The sequence below is a fragment of the Xenopus laevis genome, chromosome 4S (genome assembly GCF_017654675.1).
Source record: "Xenopus laevis strain J_2021 chromosome 4S, Xenopus_laevis_v10.1, whole genome shotgun sequence".
In the NCBI taxonomy this organism is placed as follows: domain Eukaryota; kingdom Metazoa; phylum Chordata; class Amphibia; order Anura; family Pipidae; genus Xenopus; species Xenopus laevis.
This window is the reverse complement of record NC_054378.1, coordinates 45,272,651-45,296,076: the sequence shown is the minus strand read 5'-3', so window position 1 is coordinate 45,296,076 and position 23,426 is coordinate 45,272,651. Positions and strand designations below refer to the sequence as shown.

At 39.0% G+C, this 23,426-nt stretch overlaps 1 protein-coding gene across 1 annotated transcript in view; it reads left to right on the top strand.

Moving 5' to 3' along the window:
• Positions 1 to 23,426, top strand: part of cdh13.S (cadherin 13 S homeolog) — a 524,164-nt gene that overhangs the window by 123,112 nt on the left and 377,626 nt on the right. Inside the window, exon 2 of the mRNA XM_018260586.2 lies at positions 23,135 to 23,246. Within this exon, the coding sequence (XP_018116075.2) occupies positions 23,135 to 23,246 (112 nt within the window). The remainder of the gene's footprint in view (positions 1 to 23,134; positions 23,247 to 23,426) is intronic.

The window sequence follows — 23,426 nt, the reverse complement described above, 5'->3', positions numbered from 1 at the left end:
TTTCTATTGCCTCTGTCCCTCCGAAACAAAGTATAGCCACTGATATTTACTGCCCAGTCATGCGACTCATTCAGCCATGTTTCGGCCACACCATAGCATCTATCAGAGCAAGTTCCTGGTTGCTATTGCTTAATTTGCCTTAGTAAATTAGAATTTGTTCTTCATTACAAAGAATAGAGCTGGGTGTACCAACTGTATGATTGACTTGCACTGTATGCAGTCTGTGACTGCCATATACGATGGGAGTATTTTCCCTGATACATAGTTTTAACATGACTTATTTTTTTCTCTCTTGGCATTTCTATCAACATTATAAGGTTATTGAATATAACAATGTATTCTGTGCAATAATGTTTTCCTTCAGTGGAGGATTTCCTGTACATTTAATGCGTAGCCAAAATTCCTGTATGATACACATGCAATACTTGCTTTAATTTTTATGTTTTTTTGCAGAACTAAAGCTTATTTATTAGGTCAAATTTTTTTCTTTTAGCTGTATTATATTACTTTATATTATTTTTCTTATATAAGCCTGTCTTGGGAATAATTAGCCCTATGAGATTTTAATTAGCGTAGGTGACCTATTCGAGGTGGCTGCTGCCAATTCTTGTCAGCTTTGTTCTTGCTTTATTATACTTGTAATCAATCTAATCCTGTCTGCCTTTTTAGCTTTGCAGGGTCACTTTTATTCAACACAATTATTTTCTACTTTAGTCTTATTCTTAGTAAATGTAAGACGATTGATGAATCTATGAAATCCTCTCTCACCCACCCCACCCTCTCTATCTGTATTGTTTTCATTTTCCCTCTGCAACAAAAATACCTAATTAATTAATATTAATTAATATTAGTAAAGATAGATTTTGTAAAATGATTCATTACTTAGATGAGATGCTTTTCCCCAATTTATTGTCATCAAAGCTTTATACAAGTGATCCCCAACCAGTGGCTCCTGAGCAACATGTTGCTCACCAACCCCTTGGATGTTGGTCCCATTGACCTCACATCAGATGCTTATTTTTGAATTCCAGGCTTGGAGGCAAGTTTTTGTTGCAAAGAAAATGTGTACTTCCAAACAGAGCCTCCTGTATGCTGCCAGTCCACATAGGGGCTACCATATAGCCAATCACAGCCCTTATATGGCACCCAAGGAACTTTTTGCATGCTCGTGTTGCTCCTTAACTCTTTTTACAATTGTAAAAACACAAGGGGTAAAAAAGGTTGGGGACCCCAGCTTTATACAATAGAAGCTATTACATTAAGAATGGCTATATCTATTTACCTTTCTATATAAATATATAGTACATTGCTATGTTAATTACATATTCCGATGAATACATGGGAGTAGGGGAAAAAAGAAAGAGAGAAAAAGAGTAAGAGAAAAAGAAGTAAAGAAAGAGAGAGAAAGAGAAAGAAAGATTGAATATATATATATATATATATATATATATATATATATATATATATATATATATATAGTGTAGAACTAATTTAAATATTGTATTCAATAAAGGCTATTTAATGTGTCTTGTTTACAGTATGATATTTTCAATTATGAAACAACAGTTGAACAAGCATTTTGTTTGCTTTAATTCCAAGGCAACCACAAGACAGATGCTTTTAAGGACTGTGGAATAATTTCTGATCGCTTTGTCAGAATGTGAATCATGAACCGTTAGCTCAGCTCTAGCCATGTTTCCTATTCAGTCCTAGGAAAAGCTTCATTTCTCAAGAAGTCGATTAGGCATGGTGGAAAGTAGATAGAGGATGGAAAATATAGCATGCCATCAAGTCCGAAGGCTAGACCAGTCTACTTAACTGTACAATTTCCAGTTGAATGTGCATCGATTAGAAACACTGAATAAGTATACACTGTGAGCCAGAATTGCTCCCAAAACAGTAAATCAGAGCCAAAATGTCTCAGAATTGAATAGATCTCAGTAAAATCTGAGCACAGTGATTCTTAGCTGGTTAATAACCATGATGTATACAAAGTTAGCTTTGTATTAATAATTGAGCATATTTATATATTTACATGGCAGTCCAAACTACGAATTATTGGAAATCGGTAGGATTCAGGGACATCTGTCTCTGAATCTACTCCAATTCTAAAGTTTTCCTGTTCATTATATTTTCATGTGTCCCTGAATCTAGCCACTAGTTACTGTCCGTTTGTGTTACTTTCAAACAAGAGCCCAATATATTTTACCTACTGACTGGTTACAACAGGGCTGATTGATCATCATGTTTGAATTCAAATTGTTACCGCAATTCAAACTTTTATGCATCAAAACTCCCATTCCAATTAGAGTTTACAAAACTAAAATGTTTGATTTTTATTAAGCTCAAAAAAATTATAAACCTGCAAATGGAATTTATTAAACCCCGAGGATGGGAAAAGTCTGAATCTAAAAATTCGGCATCTCAGACCTGTCGAGCTTGCATATAAGTCAATGGGAGAAGTCCCAATTATTTTTTGATGTGCTCTGGGTTTTTGGCAATACCCCTAAGTTTTCTGGTGATTTTTCAAGATTTTTTCCCTTAAAAAAAATTTCCGGGAAAGTGTATTAATAAATAAGCCCAAAAAAAAACCGTGCGGATTTGGTCTGAATTTTTTTCAGAAAATATGGAGATAAATTCGGACTTTGATAAATAACCCCCACAGTGTAAACGTTGGCATTATTGTTACATAGTCTCAATGGAGATAAAACATGTGTATTTTAAATGCATGTAGCTACAATTACATTCCTGTAGACCTTTTTGGCACATGAACAAATGGAGACTGGACTCATTTTACCATTAAGCTGCTGGTATAATAAAGGCCTACAAATTCAAACTGAACTTCTACTCTCATATCAGTATTGAAAAGGGGAGAATGATTAGATAATGTTTGCTCTCGGATTAATATAATGAAATGCATTACAAAATAAATATGTGATATAAATATGTGATACATTTGTGATAAATATATTACAAATAACATCCCCCCACATCCTGAGTATTTTCAGTATGATGAATCTGGGCTTGAAAACAGCAGGGTATGTTGCATTGGCAATAACTTATTGTTGTCTTTTATAAACAAAAAAAGAAAAACATTAGAACATAATTACGTTTCCATACATAATCAATCATTCACAAAATTTAAAGATTGATTGACTGACCTCAGTAATGCTACCTCATTTCTTATATACACAATACATTTAAAATAAATATGCAGTATAGTTAATCAATTCATCCACCTACTGCATAGAAAGCAGAGCAGCCTGCAGAATGCCTATAAGATGATTTCTTTTTGGTCTGCATAAATATATATACATATATTAATGAGGCTGAAGCTAAAGGGTTTGACATCGCAGTTTTAGAATGTTATCAATAATAAAAATAAACTTTTTTTTATTATGCTACAGACACTCAGACACCTTATTTTGTTATATAATATACTGTTCTCTTGCATTGCATAAAATAGAATAACTATACATTGCAGGATCTAGATTTAATGATAAACTGTTGTATTCACATTGCTGGTACCCCTGATCACAGCTTATATTAAGTCATATTATATTCAGGATGGGCTCCTGGAAGATGGAACAAAATAAGAATATAGGTATCGACTTTTCCTTAAGCACCCAGGAACATTATTTATAGCAACTAGGGAAATGGGCAGAGAGCTTTTTATGAGCAGCATCTACAGCACTTCACACATTTCAACTAAAAGTGTACTTCCTTTAAGTAAGAATAAGTCTCAGGCTGGTCTCCTACACTAGAACATCTCTGTATGTAGTGTATGTATGTAGTGAGTATTCCCAGTATACTAGCACCATTATGGGAAATCTGAAATAGAATGCAAAAGATTAAAAAGATTAATAGTGCAGTGGTGCGGTATTGGTATAAATTAATTATACCTCTTTCTATCTAAAAATTTTTTAACTAGCACCATTATATCTCTCAACTTCCTAGCCATATATACTTACTACTACAACACCTCAGCTTTAGTTATCTAAAGCTGGATATTCCGTTTTTGCAGGTTCTCCCTCTCTAAACCTTATTGTGGCCTAAGAGTTTCCCTCTATCCTTAGAGCAGTGCAACCACAGCGCCCACCTTATCCTTGCCTAAGGCACTCCCAAACAGCAACTACAGTGAATAATATGGATATGCAAATCTCTTCCACATCTTTAACCTTTGAAAAATACAGAGAACATAGGAAACATAGGAGTCAAGCCTCATCTTTTTCTTCCTACCTTTACTTCTGAGTCAGAAGGGAGGAATAGAGGGGAAACAATAACGAACTGCTTCTCAGTTTGGCATATATTTAGCTTTGGTAGTGTGATAAAGGCTCCTCCGCATTCCTGTTTTCAGAGCATAACATATATTGGATAAAGTATCCAATACTTTATATGTAAAGTCAAGAGATGTTAACAGGTTAAGAAAAATGTTATACTTGTACAATAAAGCAAAGGTTTCTTTACATTTGAAATATCAGGGTTACAGTGTTGAGGAATGTTGGTCACAATCCAACAAATGTAATTTGGGGAAACATTGGCAAAGCTGACATTGATATTATAACAAGACTAGTCACTGCTCTCCTTCACATTGAAGCAGAATCAGCAATTAGGCTTGGTAGCAGTAACACCAAAAAATAAGTGTTTTATAGGAATGACAAAATGATGTAGTGTTGCCATGCACTGGCACTAGTGTGTTTCTGAAATGCTATATATTGTTCACAGATTGATAACCATGATTGATAAAGCTGACCCTTGGTCTTCATGACTTTCTAGAAAGTCCTAGAGGATCTATATAGTAATTAATAATAGAGGAGGCACATTCATCAAATGTAGAATTTTAGTGGTTTTGAAACCATGAATTTTCTGAAAAACCACGAATGCCATGAAAGTTAAAAGATCTGAATATAAAAAGTATGAATGAAAAAAAGCTAAACGATGCACTGAAAAATATGAATACCACCAAAAACTATAAAAATTTTCGTTTTTTGGACAATTACTAGCGAAGAGTCTGAATTGATTAAAAATGGTTCAACAGAATCAGCACGGCTCCCATTGACTTTCAGTGACCTCGACAGATTATACTTGGCAACGTTTTGCATTAGAGTTTTTCCTGGTTTTTACACTAAATAAATCTTGAATTTTTAAAGAAAAAGCACAATTTTTTTGAGTTTTATGAAAAAAAAATTTAATCTTTATAAATAGGTCCCTCCGGCCTTAATGATAATGTATAATGTATAATGTGAATAACACATTTACACATTGGGTCTGTTATCAAAATAATTGCACCAGGGCAGTTGCCCATAACAACCAATTGGATCTTTGCTGCTTCTTCTCTTTCATTAGTTGCTATTGGCAATAACACCACTGCAGTTTAGCACCTACGTTAGTAAATGCAGAGAAACAATGACCTGGCCCAGGAGCAGCAGGGCTACTCTGTTGTCACTGGCGCCAGTACTTTATTTGCATGCCACAATACTTTAATGAGTTTTTTGCCTGCATCATCAACAGCACTTGATGTCCTAGTATGAATGGCTCAAAACAGAAGAATGAAAGAGGTAATTGTGATCAGATGCTAGTAACACTGGGTTCAAGGGTTTGATACGAGTCAGTATTACTACTCTGAAACTTACAGACTTTTTGTGCTGCTTTAATAGAGAGAACTTCTGTGACTCTGGTGCCTTTTTAGTTATTATGAAGTACGAGTCCCAGCAGGCTGTTATAGAATTCTGGCAACTGTAGCTCATCTCAGCTGGAGGGAACTGAACATGACATTCCTTTTCTTGGTACTTCTGAGAGTTGAAATGTGTACCTAGATTCATCTTCATTCTGCATATTAATAACCTGGCAAAAGAAACGCTACACAACATTCTTCCATATACTGTATATCTCCAGATTCTCTAAAGTATCAAATCCAGACATTAAAATGATTAGATACAAGGGGATTCTGCAGTGATTCAGTGGATTCAGGCCATGTGCTATTTAGAGTTCAATCACATGAACAAACAACAGGGAGTTGTGTATACTCATAGCAGACAGGATTCTCATTGGAGGATTCTTTTATAACACCTGCAGCACTGGCCCTGGAGATTTGAGAGTTTTTTGGGGATTTTACTGGGCAATATTGCTAATTCCGGAGAACAGGTCCCAGCATGCATTAATAATTAAAAATACGTTGGATAATGTAGTCAAGAAATATTTTGATGGACATGACATTATGATGGACAGCTGGGTATTGGAGAAAAAATATGGAGCGAGGAACCTTGGTGACTGAATTCACCTTGCAGCCACGCCATTGTGTTTTATGAGACACTTATTAAACATCAAGATTACTATACACATAAACTGTGGCCACCAATGTGGAGCAATACACAGTAATACAAATTAGGATCTAGACTGGTAAGCCATGCACAAGTTGCTGTGCATGTTTTTTTTACACTGTACCTCCTGTGCTGCCTGTTGTGAAAAGTATTTTACTCTTAGAATCGAAAACAAGCATTGCGGCATACAGACAGGGTTGAAGATGGGCACAAACAGTATTGACATGTTCTGGAAAGTTCCCAGCTTGCACTGTGTGTTTTCATTCATTATAGCTGTGTATATACATTTCTGTGTATGCAGATTGCCCACCCACCCATTTTGTATTTATTCTATTCTCAAGTTAGCCTTGGTCACTAGTACCCTTGCCTTGAGGGCAGAGCCACCTGCTTGGCTGTAAAAGTAGTATTGCTGTGGAGCGATATCTTTATACTCTCCACCGGCAACTCCCTTTTATTCCCAAGTCTATAAAACTCTGCGATTCCTTTGTTCAGGGTCCTGAATCTTTGTGAGTTTAGAATCCATGGAGCTTGTGTCAAATAAATAAATCTTTCACCTCATGTGATCTTGGGTTAGTGAATTTCCATGACATTGCTCTGGACATATTAATATTATGTTAAGGACAATATATATATTAAAAGTGATACCTTCATTGAAATACTGTAATGTATTACTTTTTGTTTCCCCTCTTCACTCCCCCTTACCAATACAGTATATAAACTAGTTAAATGCATATAAAAATGATTGTTTATATATATTAAACTGTCCATCTCAAATAAACTAGTTAAAATACATTTAAGTGTGTGGAAGAATGATTGTTGGTATATATCAAACTGCCCATCCCCATTAAACTCATTTCTAATCTGTCCAGCCCTGCAATCGACTATTTTATTTTGTGTATTTAGAATTCTAACATAGTTTGCGCTATGCTTCCTAAATTGCTTTGGGTTCTACCTGCAATCTGTTTCAATAAATAAAAACTCATTATTAGATATTATGTATTGTGCTTCACAGGAATTACCTGATGTTAGGAAGAAAGTGAACTACAACTAGAAACGTGCCGCTCATCTTGTATAAACTAATAACAGGGTCAGTTTTAGTGAGCACTAATTTCATTTGTACTATTTCTTCTGATTCTCTCTTCTCAGCTTGCATAGATCCAGTAGAAGAAGAGAAGTCAAACATTGTTATAGGGATACTACTGTACAAAGACCCCTAATTCCCAAGGCCAAAAACCAATTTCTAAATTCTTTAAAAAAATATATTTTTTTAAAAAAATAAAGTAATTCTCAGTTATTACCCCCATTGTCCTACTTGTTGATATGTTTAGAACTATACCATCTCTATGTCTGAGCAGGTAGTACAGCTTGGGTCAACAGGGGAATCTCTTGGTGTCTGACAGAATCCCTCACTAGTGCTAGTATGAGTCACTTGTCAAAAAAAAACATCAAAATAGTCAATTTATGTCAGGGAATAATCTGATGGTACTAAAAAGTTTACATTTTAGTCCATCTGAGCAGCACCAAAGATATTCGTTTAGAAAAAATGGCAATATGATGAAAATTACACAGTTACAATTTGCTCTTTCAAGGATTATTTCATTCATCTGCTAAATGTCTGGCTGTAGTTTGGGCTCAAACAATATACAGGGCTGATGGTCTTAAGCTTTGATTTAATGAATACTATTTAATTAACAATAGTAATGCTATTATTCTAAGGGACCAAATGCAAAGGAAGTCAAACGTTATTTTATCCCCTGCAGATACAGACATGTATTGTAATCTCACCCAATTTAGCTAAAGTAAATGAGTAACTCCAGCAAGTGCATGACTCACATCATACATTTTTTTCTATAAGTCCCTGTGGGAACAGAATTGAAAAGTGGATAACTGAGTCCACAGATTTCCAAGGGGGGTGGTGGCACGTTTTGCTCATATCATGTAGTTTGCCAGATGGAATAGTAATTATATTATAAAAGGATTGCCTATATATTGGCTATAACAAAAGTGTTTCACATCCAGAACAATAATTTACCAGGTTAATTACCCAACAATTATAATCCTATTTCGGCAAGTGCTGTTCACAGTCACTAGCAATGGTCATTCTTTTAATGTAAGTATTTCTTTCCCCCAGGCTACTTTGGCTGTTTTTATAGAATGTGTCTCATTTCTTGCTTTTAATACTGATTTATTTTTTTAATTTATACCTCCCCTATTCCACCTTTGAGCCCTAATGCTAGCCTCTAATCTTATTTCTTTCCTCCTCCCCCTTTTTCGTAATTTTATTTTACTCTGATTAAAAGTAGAATTATGATGGGATAAGTTTTATATCTGGAACAAATGTATGTAATCATCTGCCAAATCCAAACAGCAGCAGGCTCTACTAGCAGACAGACCTATGTATATCATAATTCTTACAACTTGGATAGATTTTCAACATTCTGCTAAAATGATAACTTGCTGAATATGAGGCTACAGAATGATCAAATGGCTTTCCAATTACATATTGCAAGTTAAATTGGTGATAATTTGCATTTATGTTGCGTTAGACATTAAGTACGATAAAATTTTGTTCTGTTGCAAATAAATTAAAATGGGACAGTTGTTGAATGATCAGGGGAGGGTAGGAGTACAGAGAACATGTACTATGGGCATTGCCCATACAAAGCATGCCATGAGCTGAATTTGCAGAAGCTGCTTCCTTCTCTATTGCTGTATAGTAACTATAACATCTGCTCTGGCATCATTCATCATAATCTTTAAAATAGCTAGGAGAGGTTTACAGCTGTTTGCATGCAAGTATACATTAATATAGTGTAACTTGTATACACAGCTATGTATACTTTTAAAATACATTAATAGTAAAGCCACAGGGAATAAACGTTTCAGTAACAAAATATACATAGTTAAAAAGATTAACTGAAAGATAATTGCTGCTATTTACAATTGTAGGGACATTCTTATATAAATGCCTAAATGGAAACAGATATTTTGCTGGTGCTATGCTAAGTAGATATTTGGAACAACCCTTACATAAGAATGGAAGAGTAGGTAAAGAAGTTGCAAGAGAGAAAGGTTTTAGATTGCTTTGGGTGTGGGTTGTATGAAAAGGCAATGGCTCTGAGAGGAATAAGGGAGACGACCAGCATCATATGTAGAACTAGAAACAAGTTAAAAGATGTAGTAAATTTAGGTTATTAGTAGGAGCCTTTTTTCAGTTATCACTTGCCTGATAGGGAACCATAACATAGCTTTTAACACTGGTGGAATAGGTCCTCTCTTTGGTAAGATGAGAAGGCTATAGCTAAAGAACAAGGGGTTATTTATTATGTAAGGCTGTTAAGTAGCAGTTTGCAGTTTTTTAGACAAGATGGGACACAGGTATAAATTAATATATTAGCACACAGGACATTGTTATACAGGACATTGTTCATACATCCATGAAGCACCTCCACACTAATATGTTGAAATGGAGAAGAGTAAAGAGAGAAAATTGAGGAAAAAAGAATGCAGTTTGACAAATGACAGCAGAATAGAGAATTTACATTAGAATTAAGTAGTTAGTCACATCAAGCAAAAGAGAATAAATTCAGAAAGTTGGGAATAGAAAAATATCCATTGGCCTTTGCAATCTGGAGATCATTCACAATTTAAGGCTGTTTCAGTAGAGGGCAATTTACAGGTACAATAGTATCTTGCATGTACATGTGTCCTGCTGGCCATGAAATATGGCTGTACTGTACTGTTTGTGTGCAGCTAGACAATCAGCTAATCAATAGCTAGAATCTTTAATAAACAGAAGAAGTCCCTTTCTTGTAATATTTACTGGTGGATTCTAAAACGCTCTTATTTTTTTTGGTGAAACTGAAATACAATACAGAAAACAGCAAATCAATATACACGTCTGAAGAACAGATGTAAACATGTTTCTTCATAAAAGCATCTTGTTAAAAATAATAAACTTACAGACTATTGATGTCCCAGGATTGAGGAAGAAACACCCAGACTCATGGAGAGAAATAATCAAAATGAAAGAAAGACTAGTACTTCCTGTGATATAGGTCACTTCCTGGTTACATATGTAATACCTGTTTTTATAGCTGCTTCAGTGAGAGTGGCCACTAAATGGAAGTGCAGCAATCCACAACGTAATTCTGCCAAAATAGCTATGCGGGCAGCACAGTGGCCCTATTATTGCTTTTACATCCTAGTAAAGAATAAATAAATTACATGAGAATTGGGGATAAGTGAATAACAAGCAGATCATTTAGAAAAATATACTGGGAAACACAGATTTCTTTAAAAGGCAACAAAATAGTTTGGTTATTAGGCTTGAACAGTTGGGCACACCAGCTATAAAAAATAATGTTGAAAACCGACACCTGCAGTATTTCCCTTAAAAAACGTTTTAACCATATTTCACCATTTAAGAGAGGTAGAGATGAAACCAATGATTCATTCTTCTGTACATAAAGAAATATTGTTTTCCCCACAATATCATTATCTAGCCCTTTATTGCTTTCAAAGTTGCCTTTGTCATGAAACTTGTATGTTTTACTGATTGCTTTGACTTAGTCTCCAACATTTGTTTCTTTTTTTTTTGTTGGAAGCCCCCTCATTTTGCAACGTGTCTGCATCTCTTACTAATACAGAAATGTTAATACAAGCCTACTTTTATATTCAGACTTTCATTGATTCATTTTGTTTTTGTTCAGTTGCTACTTTGCAGCTAAAGTTCCCTCTAAAGATGTCTTTTACTGCTTCGTAGATCTACAGTTTATTACATATATCAAGTGGTGATGAACAGTAATATATTAGAAAGTGCTATGTAATTTAGAAGCTTTAAGCCATGCCTGCAGTTTCTTTCTGTAAAAGAACATGAACATATGTACAGGGCCGGGGTAGGGGTAGGCAGGGTAGGCACCCGCCTAGGGTGCAATCAATAGGGGCGCAAACAGGAGATTTTTTTATTTCTTACCTTTCTTTACTTGGTCTTTAATCATGGTTTTTAAATTTAAGCGAGACCTGCCTAACCTTTTGGCTGCCCCAGTCCGGATTTCCATCAGTCGTGTGAACTTCTAATTTCCTCAAGCTCCCCTAACCCTTTCTTGCTGGCCAACCACCCCATGTAGTGTGCCCATGCTCTGTATGCGGCTGTGCGTGGGATGTCATTATCATGACTGATGACCTGGTGCCGAGACCTGGTGCACTGGTGGGACTCATGCAGAGGCAGAACGTTACAATATTTTTTGTCATTGGCTGGCGGCTGCTGCTGACTGCAGGCACAGGTACATGGGGGCAATCTGGTAGGAGTGTACATTTTATTTGGCTGGGTGATGACTGCAGGCACAGGTACATGGGGACATCTGGTATGAGGTGATTTCTTTGGCTGGATGATGAGTGCAGGCACAGGTTCATGGGGGCAATCTTGGGGTGATTTTAGTTGGCTGGATGATGACTGCTGGCGCAGGTATATGGGGGCAATCTGGGAGGAGCGCACATTTTATTTGGCTGGATGATGACTGCAGGCACAGGTACATGGGGCAAACTGGTATGGGGGGGCGCTGATTTAAGGATTGCCTAGGGTGCCAAAATACCTTGGCTTGGCCCTGCATATGTAACATGTAGTACATTTCTATCACATTCATTCTTGTTTGTGTGTGTTTTTTAAGATAACCACTGTATCATAAGAAGATTTTTATATTTGGTGGGATGTTAATGTTTCTGAGGATAATTAAAGGGCCAATAATGATTTTTTAAGTTAAAGTTTGTATCTGTGATCTGGAACCTAGAAGTAATCCATTTCTTGGTGACAAATGTTCTATTTTATATGAGAGAGGTATTCATTAAATAGTCTTGTAGAGAGCAATGAAGGACATTAGCTCTGTAGAATACATTGGGTTTAGTTCTTACACAGGAAAATAAACAGAGGTCAAATCTGTTATCTCTTGTGTACCCTGAGCCTTTTCTCCTTCTTCAGCTTGAATAGCTTGAATAGCTTGAATGGCTACACAGCAGCAACATTAATTAAACTATACTAGTGTTTCTGAAGCAAGCAGACCAATTTTAACAGTGCAGGGAACCAAGACATATTTTATTTACTTTAAAATACTTTTATTGGTATTACTATTCTCTTAAGTAACATTTATTTTACTAATTTACTTACCTGTTACCCTATTTTTATACTAAACTAGATATATCTCTAATTGACATACTGCAATCATAAGTTGTTTTCCTTCGAGTGTCTTTCTGGATTATATTGATAATACATTTAGGCAGTTACATGGCTCCTGCAGATATTTAGCTTTTACAATCAATACTTAGTTCCTTTGTCTCTACCACATGCTTTTATTTATATTTTGGTTTATTCCAGCAACATTTTTCAACTACATTTAGGGGCAGATTTATCAAGGGGCGATTGGAAATTATTGGTTTCAAAGTTTATACAACAAATACTGATTTTGAGAAATTGGTATCTGTTTTTTTAGTATTTTTCTAAATTTTACATTTGTTCCTAGGTTTCCCAGTAGTTGCTCAGCCAGCTTGATCATTGTGTTTCTGGCATTCACAACAGCATTTGAAAAATGTCAACAAGTAATCTAATTTTTACAACTTCTCTGTACCAGACCTAAGCAAAATTAGAAATTAGAAAAGCAAATGTATCAAATAGTAGGCCTACAGGTACTGAGAAATGTAAAAGAAAGTAATGCACCAATAAGTATCCACAGCGATTAACAGAGATTATACATCATACATTCACATCAGTCCCTGCTCATTTTACAGTCTAGGGTTTCTATTAGATTCATGCACAGTAGAGTCAGTTTTATCAGGAGTCAGTTAACCTGCCTGCAGATTTTGGTGCGTAGGAAAAAACAGGAGTATCCGGAGGAGACCTGTCTGGAATCGAACTCATGACTCGAGATTAAAATGCAGTGGTGCTGAGCCACCAAGCTTTGTGATGCATTACTAAAATACAGTACATTTGCTTAAATACTTCATCTGTTTATAATACTTTGATCGACAGTTCGTACACTTGAATAAAATCAGCGGGATAATACACCACACATCGCCAGGCTTTGTCGTGTAAAAAAACAGCGTCATTTTTTTACTCATTTTCTTTTAGAGTGACTTCAGTCACAAGCAATGTAAAGTAACAGTGGCATTCGCATGGCATAAAATGACACAAAAATTATGTAGAAGAGACAGGGCCGACTAGCCCATGACTAAGGGGCAGATTCATTAAGGGTCGAATTTCGAAGTTAAAAATACTTCGAAATTCGACCCTCGAATTGAAATCCTTCGACTTCGAATATCGAAGTCGAAGGATTTAGCGCTAATCCTGCGATCGATCGATCGAAGGATTTTTCGTTCGATCGAACGATTAAATCCTTCGAATCGAATGATTCGAAGGATTTTAATCCAACGATCGAAGGAAAATCCTTCGATCAAAAAAAGGTTAGCAAACCTATGGTGACCTTCCCCATAGGCTAACATTGACTTCGGTAGGTTTTATCTGCCGAAGTAGGGGGTCGAAGTTTTTTTTAAAGGGAAAGTACTTCGACTATCGAATGGTCGAATAGTCGAACGATTTTTCATTCGATTCGTTCGATTTCGTTCGAATTCGAACGAATTTAACCAATTCGATGGTCGAAGTACCCAAAAAATACTTCGAAATTCGAATTTTTTTCATTCGAATCCTTCACTCGAGCTTAGTGAATCGGCCCCTTATAAGTGTCCTGATTGGGTGCGAAACGCGTATGTCAGATGTAGATGCAAAAATACATTTCTAAACTTTGTACAAATAAAAATATCTTGTTAAACAATTTTCTCTGGTCCTGTGGATTCCGGTCGCCCCTGTCTCTTCTACATATCCTTTGCTGTACCGCTTTCTATAGCTGGGGGTCTGGAGCACCCTGACCACATTTACTATTTGGTGAGTCGTTTACAATTTATCCTGGAGCTCCGTGTTTTTCCAAACCATTGCAATAAAATTACACACATCTTGATGAACTTGCCATTTATTTTACATAGCTTTTTACACTGTTTTTTTACAAAATAATATTTGTAATAAATATGCCCCTAAGGCTAGTGGACATGAGTTTTCTCTGCTGGAGGAATAACAGTGATGGAAAAAATGCACATTAGGCCTTCTTCTGCCTTGTATTGTATTTAGCTAAGGGGGGACCCTGACCAAAGTCCTCCAAAGGAGACTGAACTGGAAAAATATGACTGGTCTGAAGTATAATTTGCATCATCTTTATATAATGATGGCCTTTGTTTTTGTCTGGAGAGCAACAATTCATATGATTTCATAATTGGCAGGAATTATAGGACCTGATGGCCCCTAATATATGTTGGGGTAGCTTGTTTTTTGTATTTGGGTATATTTCAAATATTTTATTTCATAATCACTAGAGATGTCGCGAACTGTTCGCCGGCGAACTTGTTCGCGCGAACATCGGGTGTTCGCGCTCGCCGGAAGTTCGCGAACGTCGCGCGACGTTCGCCATTTTGGGTTCGCCATTGTTGGCGCTTTTTTTTGCCCTCTCACCCCAGACCAGCAGGTACATGGCAGCCAATCAGGAAGCTCTCCCCTGGACCACTCCCCTTCCCTATAAAAACCGAAGCCCTGCAGCGTTTTTTCACTCTGCCTGTGTGTGCTGAAGAGATAGTGTAGGGAGAGAGCTGCTGCCTGTTAGTGATTTCAGGGACAGTTGAAAGTTTGCTGGCTAGTAATCGTTTTGATACTGCTCTGTTATTGGAGGGACAGAAGTCTGCAGGGGTTTGAGGGACATTTAAGCTTAGGTAGCTTTGCTGGCTAGTAATCTACCTTCTACTGCAGTGCTCTGTATGTAGCTGCAGTGGGCAGCTGTCCTGCTTCTGATCTCATCTGCTGACTGCTGCAATAACAGTAGTCCTTGTAAGGACTGCTTTTATTTATTTTTTTGTTGTTTTACTACTACTACTACTACTACTACTATAAGAGCCCAGTGCTATTAGTCTAGCAGTGTTGGGGAGTGGGACTGGTGTGCTAATCTGCTGCTCCTAGTAGTTCAGCAGCACCAACTTTAATTTTTTTTTTTTAATATTCATTTTTTTTTATTTTACTTTTTTTTATTTTACTACCGCTGTAGTAGTGTATAAGTTGACCTTTTAGGCATTATTTGCCCTGTAGGCATTATTTGCACACTGTTTTCTTCAACCCGCCATCGAGCTGTGTGACCTTGTTCACATTCTGTCTAAATATCCATAATATTACCGTCTCCAGAAAAAACACCGGAGTCACTTTTTTCAAGCAGCCATAATATATTTTACGTAATCCGTATCCACCGCTGTAGTAGTGTATACGTTGGCCTTGTAGGCATTATTTGCACACTGTTTTCTTCAACCCGCCATCGAGCTGTGTGACCTTGTTCCCATTCTGTCTAAATATCCATAATATTACCGTCTCCAGAAAAAACACCGGAGTCACTTTTTTCAAGCAGCATTCATATATTTTACGTAATCCGTATCCACCGCTGTAGTAGTGTATACGTTGGCCTTGTAGGCATTATTTGCACACTGTTTTCTTCAACCCGCCATCGAGCTGTGTGACCTTGTTCCCATTCTGTCTAAATATCCATAATATTACCGTCTCCAGAAAAAACACCGGAGTCACTTTTTTCAAGCAGCATTCATATATTTTACGTAATCCGTATCCACCGCTGTAGTAGTGTATACGTTGGCCTTGTAGGCATTATTTGCACACTGTTTTCTTCAACCCGCCATCAAGCTGTGTGACCTTGTTCCCATTCTGTCTAAATATCCATAATATTACCGTCTCCAGAAAAAACACCGGAGTCACTTTTTTCAAGCAGCATTCATATATTTTACGTAATCCGTATCCACCGCTGTAGTAGTGTATACGTTGGCCTTGTAGGCATTATTTGCACACTGTTTTCTTCAACCCGCCATCGAGCTGTGTGACCTTGTTCCCATTCTGTCTAAATATCCATAATATTACCGTCTCCAGAAAAAACACCGGAGTCACTTTTTTCAAGCAGCATTCATATATTTTACGTAATCCGTATCCACCGCTGTAGTAGTGTATACGTTGGCCTTGTAGGCATTATTTGCACAGTGTTTTCTTCAACCCGCCATCGAGCTGTGTGAGCTTGTTCACATTTTGTCTAAATATTGATAATATTATCGTCTCTAGAAAAACCACTTGAGTTACTTTTTTTCAAGCAGCATTCATATATTTTACGTAATCCGTATCCACCGCTGTAGTAGTGTATACGTTGACCTTGTAGGCATTATTTGCACACTGTTTTCTTCAACCCGCCATCGAGCTGTGTGACCTTGTTCACATTTTGTCTAAATATTGATATTATCGTCTCTAGAAAAACCACTTGAGTTACTTTTTTTCAAGCAGCATTCATATATTTTACGTAATCCGTATCCACCGCTGTAGTAGTGTATACGTTAACCTTGTAGGCATTATTTGCACACTGTTTTCTTCAACCCGCCATCGAGCTGTGTGACCTTGTTCCCATTCTGTCTAAATATCCATAATATTACCGTCTCCAGAAAAAACACCGGAGTCACTTTTTTCAAGCAGCATTCATATATTTTACGTAATCCGTATCCACCGCTGTAGTAGTGTATACGTTGGCCTTGTAGGCATTATTTGCACACTGTTTTCTTCAACCCGCCATCGAGCTGTGTGACCTTGTTCCCATTCTGTCTAAATATCCATAATATTACCGTCTCCAGAAAAAACACCGGAGTCACTTTTTTCAAGCAGCATTCATATATTTTACGTAATCCGTATCCACCGCTGTAGTAGTGTATACGTTGGCCTTGTAGGCATTATTTGCACAGTGTTTTCTTCAACCCGCCATCGAGCTGTGTGAGCTTGTTCACATTTTGTCTAAATATTGATAATATTATCGTCTCTAGAAAAACCACTTGAGTTACTTTTTTTCAAGCAGCATTCATATATTTTACGTAATCCGTATCCACCGCTGTAGTAGTGTATACGTTGACCTTGTAGGCATTATTTGCACACTGTTTTCTTCAACCCGCCATCGAGCTGTGTGAGCTTGTTCACATTTTGTCTAAATATTGATAATATTATCGTCTCTAGAAAAACCACTTGAGTTACTTTTTTTCAAGCAGCATTCATATATTTTACGTAATCCGTATCCACCGCTGTAGTAGTGTATACGTTGACCTTGTAGGCATTATTTGCACACTGTTTTCTTCAACCCGCCATCGAGCTGTGTGACCTTGTTCACATTTTGTCTAAATATTGATAATATTATCGTCTCTAGAAAAACCACTTGAGTTACTTTTTTTCAAGCAGCATTCATATATTTTACGTAATCCGTATCCACCGCTGTAGTAGTGTATACGTTGACTTTGTAGGCATTATTTGCACAGTGTTTTCTTCAACCCGCCATCTAGCTGTGTGTATTATCGTTTCCAGAAAAACCAACTGAGTTTTTGTTGTTGTTGTTGTTTTTTTAAAAATAATGCCAGGCAAAGGCAGGCCGCCACGCAGAGGCCGTGCTAGGGGCCGTGCTGCTATGCAATCCTGTGGCCCTAGCAAATTGCCCAGTTTTAAAAAGCCAATGACCCTGAACTCCCAAAATGCTGAAGAGGTAGTTGACTGGCTTACACAGCACACCCCATCCTCTACCGTTTCTAACTTTACCACAACATCCTCCTCATCCTCCACTGCTATGGCCACCCCACGTAACACTTCCTCCACCACCGGTGCCCCTTCTTCACTGGGGTCAGAGGAGTTATTTTCCCATGAGTTTCTTGAACTGAGTAATGCGCAACCATTATTGCCAGAAGAAGATGAAGGAGATGAGGACCTTACACCAGATTTAATTCTGGCAGAGAACACGATAGAGATGGACATAATGAGTGATGAGGAGGAGGTCCCCGCTGCTGCTTCCTTCTGTGATGTGTCAGAAGAAATTGATGCATCTGAGGAGAATGATGATGAGGAGATTGATGTTTTGTGGGTGCCTAGTAGAAGAGAGCAAGAGGAGGGTAGTTCAGATGGAGAGACGGAGAGTCAGAGAGGCAGTAGGAGAATAAGACTTAGAAGAAGCAGGGAGGACAGCCCGCAGGGATCAGCAGGGCAACAACATGTATCGGCACCTGTGTTCAGCCGGCCAACGCACCCGCCATTGCCGCCAATACCGCCAACTCCGCCAACTTCTACTGTTACCGCCAGATCGCACACTTCCAAAAAGTCAGCAGTGTGGGATTTTTTTAATGTGTGTGCCTCTGACAAAAGCATTGTAATTTGCAATGAGTGCAGTCAGAAACTGAGCCTTGGTAAGCCCAACAGCCACATAGGTACAACTTCTATGCGAAGGCACATGAGCGGCAAGCACAAAGCACTTTGGGAGCAACACCTCAAAGGCAACAGGCAAACTAAAAGCCACACTCCTTCTGGTCCAGCATCTTACTGCTCTACCTCTGCTCTCCTTGACCCGTCTGAACCACCCTCCACTCCGCCTTCCACCTTGACCACCTGTTCCCATTCCCAGTCATCTGCCACCAGCCAAGTTTCTGTGAAGGCCATGTTTGAGCGTAAGAAGCCAATGTCTGACTGTCACCCCCTTGCCCGGCGTCTGACAGCTGGCTTGTCTGCACTCTTAGCCCGCCAGCTTTTACCATACCAGCTGGTGGACTCTGAGGCCTTCCGCAAATTTGTAGCAATTGGGACACCGCAGTGGAAGGTACCCAGCCGCAATTTTTTTTCTAAAAAGGGAATACCACACCTGTACCAACATGTGCAGAGCCAAGTTACCGCATCTCTGTCACTTAGTGTTGGGCCAAAGGTCCATATGACTACTGACGCATGGTCCTCCAAGCATGGTCAGGGCAGGTATGTCACCTACACTGCCCACTGGGTGAACTTGGTAATGGCTGGGAAGCAGGGAATGGGTAGCTCAACAACAACAGTGGAGTTGGTGTCACCACCACGGATTGCACGCGGTTCTGCCACCACCTCTACTCCTCCATCGCTCTCTACCTCGTCTTCTTCTTCTTCTTACTCTGCTGCTGGGTCCTCCTTCTCCTCCTCCACACCTGTGCACCCCCAGCTCCCCCTAGGCTATTCGACGTGCCAGGTACGCCGTTGTCACGCTGTCTTGGGGATGACGTGCCTGGAAAGCAAAAACCATACCGGATCTGTACTCCTGTCATCTCTGCAGTCACAGGCCGATCGGTGGCTGACCCCACACCAACTGCAGATCGGAAAAGTGGTGTGTGACAATGGAAGCAATCTGTTGGCAGCGTTGAGACTAGGCAATTTAACACATGTGCCCTGCATGGCACATGTGTTAAATTTAATAGTCCAACGTTTTGTCTCCAAGTACCCAGGATTCCAGGACGTTCTCACCCAGTCCAGAAAGGTGTCGGCCCATTTCAGACGTTCCTACACAGCCATGGCACGCCTTGCTGACATTCAGCAGCGCTACAACATGCCAGTCAGGCGTTTGATTTCTGACAGCCAGACTCGCTGGAATTCAACGCTCCTTATGTTGGAACGTCTGCTGCAACAACAAAGGGCCGTCAACGAGTACCTTTTTGAACTGGGTGGTAGGACTGGATCTGCACAGCTGGGGATTTTTTTCCCCCGTTACTGGGTGCTTATGCGCGATGCCTGCAGGCTCATGCGACCTTTTGAAGAGGTGACAAATATGGTCAGTCGCACCGAAGGCACCATCAGCGACCTAATACCCTTCGCTTTCTTCCTGGAGCGTGCCGTGCGACGAGTGACAGATGAGGCTGTAGACCAGCGTGACGAGGAGCTGGAAGCGCACGATTTCTGGTCGGAATCACCAGAACGAACCCAGGCACCTGCTGCAACGCAGGGAGAGGTGCCAGAAGTGGAGTCAGAGGAGGAAGGTGGCTTTGTGGAGGAGGAGGAGGAGGACCAACAGGAGCAGGCTTCCCAGGGGGCTAGTGGTGACCTTTTGGGGACCCCTGGTCTTGTACGTGGCTGGGGGGAGGAGACCGTGGATGATGCAGTCCTTGATAATGAGGAAGCGGAGATGGATAGCTCTGCATCCAACCTTGTGAGAATGGGGTCTTTCATGCTGTCATGCCTGTTGAAGGACCCCCGTATCAAGAGGCTTAAGGAGAAGGACCTGTACTGGGTCGCAACGCTACTAGACCCTCGGTACAAGCATAAAGTGTCAGAAATGTTACCAACATACCACAAGTCCGAAAAGATGCGGCATTTACAAACCAGCCTGCAAAACATGTTGTACAATGCTTTTAAGGGTGATGTCACTTCAGGAACTCATCAACATTCCAGGGGCAGAGGTGCCAGTAATCCTGCCACGAGCACACCTGCAAGGACAAAGCCCTTTGGCCAGTCTGTAACGTCAGACATGCAAATGTTTTTCTGTCCAAGGCAGCGCCACAACCCTTCTGGATCCACCCTCAAAGAACGCCTCGACCGGCAGGTAGCGGACTACCTGGCATTAACTGCAGATATCGACACTCTGAGGAGCGATGAACCCCTGGACTACTGGGTGCGCAGGCTTGATCTGTGGCCAGAGCTGTCACAATTTGCCATGAACCTCTTGTCTTGCCCAGCCTCAAGTGTGCTCTCAGAAAGGACCTTCAGTGCAGCAGGAGGGATTGTAACTGAGAAGAGAACTCGCCTAGGTCACAAAAGTGTCGATTACCTGACCTTTATTAAAATGAATGAGGGGTGGATCTCGGAGGGTTACTGCACGCCGGAAGACTTGTTCTGACTTCTATGCAGCTGTCCTTCTCTTCAAGCCTCATGACTCCACACACAGCTGTCCTTTAGCGTCCTCCTCCTCCCTCCGCCACCGTTACAAACTAGGGTGCAAACCCTACTGGTTTAATTTTTTCTGGCCTCTGTGCTTCAGTGGCTGCAACCAAAAAAACTGGGCAAACAATGTCTACAAGGTCAACGTATGGCAAAAAATGACTATTTTCAGCATTTATATGGCATATTTTTTCTGGCAACTGTGCTTCAGTGGCTGCATCCAAAAAAATGCATATTTTCTGCATTTATATGGCATAATTTTTCTGGCCTCTGTGCTTCAGTGGCTGCAACCAAAAAAATGCATATTTTCTGCATTTATATGGCATAATTTTTCTGGCCTCTGTGCTTCAGTGGCTGCAACCAAAAAAATTTATATTTTCAGCATTTATATGGCATAATTTTTCTGGCAACTGTGCTTCAGTGGCTGCGACCAAAAAAATGACTATTTTCAGCATTTATATGGCATATTTTTTCTGGCCTCTGTGCTTCAGTGGCTGCGGCCAAAAAAACTGGGCAAACAATGCCTACAAGGTCAACGACGTTGACCTTGTAGGCATTGTTTGCCCAGTTTTTTTGGCCGCAGCCACTGAAGCACAGAGGCCAGAAAAAATATGCCATATAAATGCTGAAAATAGTCATTTTTTGCCATACGTTGACTCAACATATATGGCAAAAAATGACTATTTTCAGCATTTATATGGCATATTTTTTCTGGCAACTGTGCTTCAGTGGCTGCGACCAAAAAAATGCATATTTTCTGCATTTATATGGCATAATTTTTCTGGCCTCTGTGCTTCAGTGGCTGCAACCAAAAAAATTTATATTTTCAGCATTTATATGGCATAATTTTTCTGTCAACTGTGCTTCAGTGGCTGCGACCAAAAAAATGCATGTTTTCTGCATTTATATGGCATAATTTTTCTGGCCTCTGTGCTTCAGTGGCTGCAACCAAAAAAGTTTATATTTTCAGCATTTATATGGCATAATTTTTCTGTCAACTGTGCTTCAGTGGCTGCGACCAAAAAAATGCATATTTTCTGCATTTATATGGCATAATTTTTCTGGCCTCTGTGCTTCAGTGGCTGCAACCAAAAAAATTTATATTTTCAGCATTTATATGGCATAATTTTTCTGGCAACTGTGCTTCAGTGGCTGCGTCCAAAAAAACTGGGCAAACAATGTCTACAAGGTCAACGTATGGCGAAAAATGACTATTTTCAGCATTTATATGGCATATTTTTTCTGGCAACTGTGCTTCAGTGGCTGCGTCCAAAAAAACTGGGCAAACAATGCCTACAAGGTCAACGTATGGCAGTTGTTTAAAGAGAACAGTAGATTACTAGCCAGCAAAGCTACCTAAGCTAAAATGTCCCTCAAATCCCTGCAGACTTCTGTCCCTCCAATACAGAGCAGTATCAAGCAGATTACTAGCCAGCAAACTTACTATCATCTGTCCCTGAAATCACTAACAGCTCTCCCCCTACACTATCTCTTCCAAGCACACACAGGCAGATTTTTCAGATACATTTTTGCCCTTGATCCCCCTCTGGCATGCCACTGTCCAGGTCGTTGCACCCTTTAAACAACTTTAAAATCATTTTTCTGGCCAGAAATGTCTTTTCTAGATGTTAAAGTTCGCCTTCCCATTGAAGTCTATGGGGTTCGTGAACCGTTCGCGAACCGCTCGCGTTTTTGCGCAAGTTCGCGAATATGTTCGCGAACTTTTTTTCCGACGTTCGCTACATCCCTAATAATCACCAGTCATTCAGTACAGTTTTTAAGAAAACATTGAAGCTTTAGAACTTAACAGTAATAATCATCATCACTCCTGCCTTGTTGAAGACCATGGGGAGTTTTTAATTCAATAGTTAATTAGGGAGATCTTTTTCCTTGCCTTATTCTTAGAGAGCACACCTGCATAGTACTTAATGTGACTGCGAATTTCTAATGTATTTGCTTTTTTTTAATTTGATTCTCAAATGCATCATTTGGTTTCCCTCAGGTGCTGGTATTTGCCATTGCAAATGATATGGAGTGCATCCCGGGATTCCAACAGAAAATATTCTATGTAGAACAGCCTTCAGAATTTACAGAAGATCAACTTGTTTTGAATGGTAGGCAATAACAAAAAATTAAAAATTAAAACTTATCATGGATAGTATAAGAATGTATTCTTTTTTTTAAATGTCAAATTAATTCAGTTAGAATAATGTTGATACAATGTTCATGAATTTGCTCTGTTTTTTAATTTGAATATTGTTATATAGATATATGTGATATTTTTCACAATTGTC